Here is an 8,368-nt window from a genome sequence, read left to right on the forward strand (position 1 = left end):
CTCGCATGTTTGATTGAAATTGGAAATTTAAATTTTTCAGTTTTGTCAGACGTTTGTAAAATTCTTACAGTAGGCTTTAATGCGCAATTTGAGCATTTCTAGCATGTTTGGTTGAAATTGGAAATTTACATTTTTCACTTTTGTCAGACGTTTGTAATATTCTCACAATAAGCTAATTAGCTCAATTGGAGCATTTCTAGCATGTTTGGTTGAAATTGGAAATTTACATTTTTCGCTTTTGTCAGACAATTGCAATATTCTCACAATAAGCTAATTAGCTCAATTGGAGCATTTCTAGCATGTTTGGTTGAAATTGGAAATTTACATTTTTCAGTTTTGTCAGACGTTTGTAATATTCTCACAATAAGCTAATTAGCTCAATTGGAGCATTTCTAGCATGTTTGGTTGAAATTGGAAAATTACATTTTTCAGTTTTGTCAGACGTTTGTAATATTCTCACAATAAGCTAATTAGCTCAATTGGAGCATTTCTAGCATGTTTGGTTGAAATTGGAAATTTACATTTTTCACTTTTGTCAGACAATTGCAATATTCTCACAATAAGCTAATTAGCTCAATCGGAGCATTTCTAGCATGTTTGGTTGAAATTGGAAATTTACATTTTTCACTTTTGTCAGACAATTGCAATATTCTCACAATAAGCTAATTAGCTCAATTGGAGCATTTCTAGCATGTTTGGTTGAAATTGGAAAATTACATTTTTCAGTTTTGTCAGACGTTTGTAATATTCTCACAATAAGCTAATTAGCTCAATTGGAGCATTTCTAGCATGTTTGGTTGAAATTGGAAATTTACATTTTTCACTTTTGTCAGACAATTGCAATATTCTCACAATAAGCTAATTAGCTCAATCGGAGCATTTCTAGCATGTTTGGTTGAAATTGGAAATTTACATTTTTCACTTTTGTCAGACGTTTGTAATATTCTCACAATAAGCTAATTAGCTCAATTAAAACATTTCTAGCATGTTTGGTTGAAATTGGAAATTTACATTTTTCAGTTTTGTCAGACATTTGTAATATTCTCACAATAAGCTAATTAGCTCAATTGGAGCATTTCTATCATGTTTTGTTGAAATTGGAAATTTACATTTTTCACTTTTGTCAGACAATTGCAATATTCTCTCAATAAGCTAATTAGCTCAATTGGAGCATTTCTAGCATGTTTGATTGAAATTGGAAATTTAAATTTTTCAGTTTTGTCAGACGTTTGTAAAATTCTTACAGTAGGCTTTAATGCGCAATTTGAGCATTTCTAGCATGTTTGGTTGAAATTGGAAATTTACATTTTTCACTTTTGTCAGACGTTTGTAATATTCTCACAATAAGCTAATTAGCTCAATTGGAGCATTTCTAGCATGTTTGGTTGAAATTGGAAATTTACATTTTTCGCTTTTGTCAGACAATTGCAATATTCTCACAATAAGCTAATTAGCTCAATTGGAGCATTTCTAGCATGTTTGGTTGAAATTGGAAATTTACATTTTTCAGTTTTGTCAGACGTTTGTAATATTCTCACAATAAGCTAATTAGCTCAATTGGAGCATTTCTAGCATGTTTGGTTGAAATTGAAAATTTAAATTTTCAGTTTTGTCAGACGTTTGTAATTTACATTTTTCAGTTTTGTCAGCCGTTTGATATATTCTCACAATAAGCTAATTAGCTCAATTGGAGCATTTCTAGCATGTTTGGTTGAAATTGGAAATTTACATTTTTCAGTTTTGTCAGACGTTTGTAATATTCTCACAATAAGCTAATTAGCTCAATTGGAGCATTTCTAGCATGTTTGGTTGAAATTGGAAATTTACATTTTTCAGTTTTGTCAGACGTTTGTAATATTCTCACAATAAGCTAATTAGCTCAATTGGAGCATTTCTAGCATGTTTGGTTGAAATTGGAAATTTAAGTTTTTCAGTTTCGTCAGACGTTTGTAAAATTCTTACAGTAGGCTTATATGCGCAATTTGAGCATTTCTAGCATGTTTGGTTGAAATTGGAAATTTACATTTTTCACTTTTGTCAGACGTTTGTAAAATTCTTACAGTAGGCTTATATGCGCAATTTGAGCATTTCTAGCATGTTTGGTTGAAATTGGAAATTTACATTTTTCACTTTTGTCAGACAATTGCAATATTCTCACAATAAGCTAATTAGCTCAATTGGAGCATTTCTAGCATGTTTGGTTGAAATTGGAAATTTACATTTTTCACTTTTGTCAGACAATTGCAATATTCTCACAATAAGCTAATTAGCTCAATTGGAGCATTTCTAGCATGTTCAGTTGAAATTGGAAATTTACATTTTTCACTTTTGTCAGACAATTGCAATATTCTCACAATAAGCTAATTAGCTCAATTGGAGCATTTCTAGCATGTTTGGTTGAAATTGGAAAATTACATTTTTCAGTTTTGTCAGACGTTTGTAATATTCTCACAATAAGCTAATTAGCTCAATTGGAGCATTTCTAGCATGTTTGGTTGAAATTGGAAATTTACATTTTTCACTTTTGTCAGACAATTGCAATATTCTCACAATAAGCTAATTAGCTCAATCGGAGCATTTCTAGCATGTTTGGTTGAAATTGGAAATTTACATTTTTCAGTTTTGTCAGACATTTGTAATATTCTCACAATAAGCTAATTAGCTCAATTGGAGCATTTCTATCATGTTTTGTTGAAATTGGAAATTTACATTTTTCACTTTTGTCAGACAATTGCAATATTCTCTCAATAAGCTAATTAGCTCAATTGGAGCATTTCTAGCATGTTTGATTGAAATTGGAAATTTAAATTTTTCAGTTTTGTCAGACGTTTGTAAAATTCTTACAGTAGGCTTTAATGCGCAATTTGAGCATTTCTAGCATGTTTGGTTGAAATTGGAAATTTACATTTTTCACTTTTGTCAGACGTTTGTAATATTCTCACAATAAGCTAATTAGCTCAATTGGAGCATTTCTAGCATGTTTGGTTGAAATTGGAAATTTACATTTTTCACTTTTGTCAGACAATTGCAATATTCTCTCAATAAGCTAATTAGCTCAATTGGAGCATTTCTAGCATGTTTGGTTGAAATTGGAAATTTACATTTTTCAGTTTTGTCAGACGTTTGTAATATTCTCACAATAAGCTAATTAGCTCAATTGGAGCATTTCTAGCATGTTTGGTTGAAATTGGAAAATTACATTTTTCAGTTTTGTCAGACGTTTGTAATATTCTCACAATAAGCTAATTAGCTCAATTGGAGCATTTCTAGCATGTTTGGTTGAAATTGGAAATTTACATTTTTCACTTTTGTCAGACAATTGCAATATTCTCACAATAAGCTAATTAGCTCAATCGGAGCATTTCTAGCATGTTTGGTTGAAATTGGAAATTTACATTTTTCACTTTTGTCAGACAATTGCAATATTCTCACAATAAGCTAATTAGCTCAATTGGAGCATTTCTAGCATGTTTGGTTGAAATTGGAAAATTACATTTTTCTGTTTTGTCAGACGTTTGTAATATTCTCACAATAAGCTAATTAGCTCAATTGGAGCATTTCTAGCATGTTTGGTTGAAATTGGAAATTTACATTTTTCACTTTTGTCAGACAATTGCAATATTCTCACAATAAGCTAATTAGCTCAATCGGAGCATTTCTAGCATGTTTGGTTGAAATTGGAAATTTACATTTTTCACTTTTGTCAGACGTTTGTAATATTCTCACAATAAGCTAATTAGCTCAATTAAAACATTTCTAGCATGTTTGGTTGAAATTGGAAATTTACATTTTTCAGTTTTGTCAGACATTTGTAATATTCTCACAATAAGCTAATTAGCTCAATTGGAGCATTTCTATCATGTTTTGTTGAAATTGGAAATTTACATTTTTCACTTTTGTCAGACAATTGCAATATTCTCTCAATAAGCTAATTAGCTCAATTGGAGCATTTCTAGCATGTTTGATTGAAATTGGAAATTTAAATTTTTCAGTTTTGTCAGACGTTTGTAAAATTCTTACAGTAGGCTTTAATGCGCAATTTGAGCATTTCTAGCATGTTTGGTTGAAATTGGAAATTTACATTTTTCACTTTTGTCAGACGTTTGTAATATTCTCACAATAAGCTAATTAGCTCAATTGGAGCATTTCTAGCATGTTTGGTTGAAATTGGAAATTTACATTTTTCGCTTTTGTCAGACAATTGCAATATTCTCACAATAAGCTAATTAGCTCAATTGGAGCATTTCTAGCATGTTTGGTTGAAATTGGAAATTTACATTTTTCAGTTTTGTCAGACGTTTGTAATATTCTCACAATAAGCTAATTAGCTCAATTGGAGCATTTCTAGCATGTTTGGTTGAAATTGAAAATTTAAATTTTCAGTTTTGTCAGACGTTTGTAATTTACATTTTTCAGTTTTGTCAGCCGTTTGATATATTCTGACAATAAGCTAATTAGCTCAATTGGAGCATTTCTAGCATGTTTGGTTGAAATTGGAAATTTACATTTTTCAGTTTTGTCAGACGTTTGTAATATTCTCACAATAAGCTAATTAGCTCAATTGGAGCATTTCTAGCATGTTTGGTTGAAATTGGAAATTTACATTTTTCACTTTTGTCAGACATATGCAATATTCTCACAATAAGCTAATTAGCTCAATTGGAGCATTTCTAGCATGTTTGGTTGAAATTGGAAATTTACATTTTTCACTTTTGTCAGACAATTGCATTATTCTCACAATAAGCTAATTAGCTCAATTGGAGCATTTCTAGCATGTTTGGTTGAAATTGGAAAATTACATTTTTCAGTTTTGTCAGACGTTTGTAATATTCTCACAATAAGCTAATTGTTATATAAATCGATGTGTACTCACATGCGGTTGATGTCAAGAAGGAAGCTCTCTCAATCTCCCGACTCCTTTATACTCCAGTAACCTCTCGTACTTCCTGTAACCTCTCGTACTTCCTGTAACCTCTCGTACTTCCTGTAACCTCTCGTACTTCCCGCAACCTCTCGTAGCTACCTGTAACTACCATGACCTCGGGCATTAGCGTAGCCCCGCGGCCCACCAGCTCGATTATACAACATGCCCTTTTTCTTTTCTTTTTTGTATGGGCCACTAACCTTCCTGAAATACATTGGAACTCATTCACCGACTCACCTTGCTGGTGAAGTTTACCTTACGCTTTAACCCAGGTCTTCCTCCATCGACACCTCCTGCGTACCATCACTCTCGAGCAACCCGGGGCTGCTGTCGTACTCGGCCGCACTACTCTCCTGATCTCCTCCACCTCCTTCACCACCTCCGTGACCTCCGTCACCCCCACCGTGACCCCCGTCACCACCACCGTGACCTCCGTCACCACCACCGTGACCACTGTCACCACCACCGTGACCACTGTCACTACCAACACTACTTCCACCAACCCTGACTAGCCCGGAGTCTTTTGGTTGGGTCAGTAATGACTCCTCAACCTCATGTCCGTCTCTTCCATCTTTACCTCGCTCTCCCCAGTAAGAGGCAGGCTCGACAGGCTTCCTGTGGGAGGTCTCCACCTGGGCCGTAACCGGCTGCACAGGGGATGGCACCACAGAGCTGGGAGTTGACATAGGCCCAGACCTATCTAGCTCGACCTCACCTGCAACCAGTGCAGGTCTGCTACCAGCAATTCTCCTCTGAACCTCGGCTAACTCCTGCACCACTGCCCTGAATGCCTTGACATTTTCCATCTCCATGACTGCTGCCTCCCGTTTGGCTTTCAGCTTAGCCAATTTCTCCTTCGACTTCCTCCACACCTCCCTTTCCTCTCTTTCAATCTCTGCTACCTTTTTCTCATGACCTTCTCTGTCTAACATTCCATTGCTGGATACCTCGGCTAAAAAAGAGCAAACCTTTTCCATTACAGACACTGGTTCAGCTACTTTCTCAGCACCTTCCCTTACCTCATCGTGACTCTGTTCTCTATCACACCCCATAGACACTTGCCCATCTCTGGTGCCTTGGGCTGTCCCCTGTCGGCTACCAATTTCCACGTATTCGCTACTCTTCACTCCCTTGGTTTTACAAGTCCACCAATCTTGACCTGTGTGACCTCTCTTAACTTCGCTCTCTCTGTCAGACTTATTTGTCAGGTTTTGCAACTCGACGTCATCTGAAACATAACTTGACCCAGCAATAATGGTTCTTGACGAAAACGGCTTAACCGGCTTAATACTTCTACACTCCTTAACAGCCTCAGACTTACTTTCGCATAACGCATTTACAACAGCAAATAATTTAAGCTGCCTTAACTCAGTTATGCCCAAGAAGTTCGTTCTCAATCCTTTCACCACATATACCTCTGTCTCCATAACTCTATATTTACTTTCCAACTGAACGCCTGCTTTACCGACTACTCTTAGCTTACGACCATCTATTCCCGCCAAAACCGTAGATGGCTCCTCTAGCCGTAGGTTCAGCCTTTCGGCCGTCCCCTCGGTTACAGTCGACACCTCTGCCCCAGTATCAAACATAAATTCAACGTTCTTCCCATTGACCTTCAAAACCTGTACAATTCTCCTTTCTAGTCAACTGTCCTCCTCATACTTATCCCTAGAACCTGAGAACCTGACACTTCTGCCCTTACTACTATCTTGGTACCTCTCCTTATACTTCTCCCCCTCAAACCTATCCATACTGTTGTCCCTGTACCTGCCAAATTTGTCTCTAATCTCGCGGGGGCTTCCTCGGCCCCTATACCTCTCCCCACTACTGTCCCTGCTACCATACCGCTCGTAGCTATTATCTCGACTACCTCCTGACCTCCTGCTACTACCCCGCCCGTCATAACCTACTTCTCTCCTATCCCTACAATAACGGGATACATGTCCTCGCTGTCCACAACAAAAACATTTAATGGAGGGACAACTCCTCATCTCATGCCCACTACGTTTACAATTGTAGCATACTCTACCTCCACTGCCATCTCTACTGCTTGCTCTAGATCTAGAGACATGCCTCTCCCTGCTATTGTCTCTATACTTTCTACTGTCACCGTCCTTGTTATACTCCCTGCCTCTTGTCCCATATCTACTAGCACCTTGCTCTTCACTACCATAATACTCTCTACTACTCCTAGGGCTACCCCTAGGGGAAGATCTACCTGCTGAATCATAACTTCTATCTCTATCATTACTCCTGTACTGCACTCGGCTATCAAACTCTGATACCTTTGCTACTTCTCTCTTAACCTCACTCTTTAAATCGGTACTTCTACCCTCACCTCTCAAAAATCTATCAGAGCTGTCGGCCATTTCTCGAGCCCTCAATGCCTCCTGCAATAACGCCCAAGTAAGATTTGCATTCTTCATTAACTCTCTGCTTACTTCTCTATTTCTCAACCCGTTAACCGCCACAATAAGGGCAAACCTTACCCTATCATTATCGTTAGTCACCTCTGCATATCTGCTCAAACTCTCTACCCGTTGTAAAAACTCTCTATCACTTTCCCCAAGTGTCTGCCTAGCCGTAAGGAACTTATGCCCCTTTACGAACATACTCTCTTGTCTACCATAATAACCCTGTAAAACCTCCACTGCCCCTTCATAAGTAGAATTTACGCCATCTACGTTAAACCCTGCACCTCTCAATACTTCTCTACCACTGTGCCCAATAGCTCTCAATAGTGGCACTAACCTAGCTCTACCTCTCATAATAGGGCGCCTATTTTCACCTTCACCTTCGTAACCTCTTCTCTCTACAGCACTCTCTATACATAAATTCATCTCCTCTATGAATCTCTCCCACGACCCATCTCCGTGCTCTCCAAACACCAGCTTCGGAAACCCACTCTCCATCTCTACCCGATACAATATCTCCCTCGCCACGAATACACTCTACTCCACTCGTATAATTAGTGTAACTCCCACCTCCGAATATGTAATAAATAATTGCACCTCAACAACACTGCTACTACACCTCACAACACTACCCTAATAAATAATTGCACCTTAACAACACCGCTACTACACCTCACAACACTACCCTAATAAATAATTGCACCTTAACAACACCGCTACTACACCTCACAACACTACCCTACCTCACGTTACCTCACCTACACGCCCGTGAAAGGGTCTATACAACCGTTTAACTTACCCGCAACCCGAAAAATTATCGCTAATGATAACAAAACAAGAAAAAAAAATCAGAGCTTCGTCAACTGCGCCATGTTATATAAATCGATGTGTACTCACATGCGGTTGATGTCAAGAAGGAAGCTCTCTCAATCTCCCGACTCCTTTATACTCCAGTAACCTCTCGTACTTCCTGTAACCTCTCGTACTTCCTGTAACCTCTCGTACTTCCTGTAACCTCTCGTACTTCCCG

At 37.6% G+C, this 8,368-nt stretch overlaps 1 protein-coding gene across 1 annotated transcript; it reads right to left on the reverse strand.

Annotated features, from left to right (window-relative positions):
• Window positions 1–5,187: 5,187 nt before the first annotated feature.
• On the reverse strand, window positions 5,188–7,836 carry LOC137409987 (golgin subfamily A member 6-like protein 2). Its single transcript, XM_068095615.1, has 3 exons — window positions 7,676–7,836; window positions 6,613–6,847; window positions 5,188–5,556 (listed from the first exon to the last, which is right to left on the reverse strand). The coding sequence occupies exons 1-3, from the start codon at window positions 7,834–7,836 to the stop codon at window positions 5,188–5,190; spliced, it is 765 nt and encodes a 254-aa protein (XP_067951716.1).
• Window positions 7,837–8,368: the final 532 nt, after the last annotated feature.

This window comes from Watersipora subatra, unplaced genomic scaffold (assembly GCF_963576615.1).
Source record: "Watersipora subatra unplaced genomic scaffold, tzWatSuba1.1 SCAFFOLD_26, whole genome shotgun sequence".
In the NCBI taxonomy this organism is placed as follows: Eukaryota; Metazoa; Bryozoa; class Gymnolaemata; order Cheilostomatida; family Watersiporidae; genus Watersipora; species Watersipora subatra.

Coding starts and splice junctions, on each gene's coding strand:
- LOC137409987 (XM_068095615.1), bottom strand. CDS start 7,836: ATGGAGAGTGGGTTTCCGAAGCTGGTGTTTGGAGAGCACGGAGATGGG. Junction 6,848..7,675: donor ATTATGAGAGGTAGAGCTAG/GTTAGTGCCACT, acceptor CCGTTATTGTAG/GGATAGGAGAGAAGTAGGTT. Junction 5,557..6,612: donor ATAGTAGTAAGGGCAGAAGT/GTCAGGTTCTCA, acceptor GTTACGGCCCAG/GTGGAGACCTCCCACAGGAA.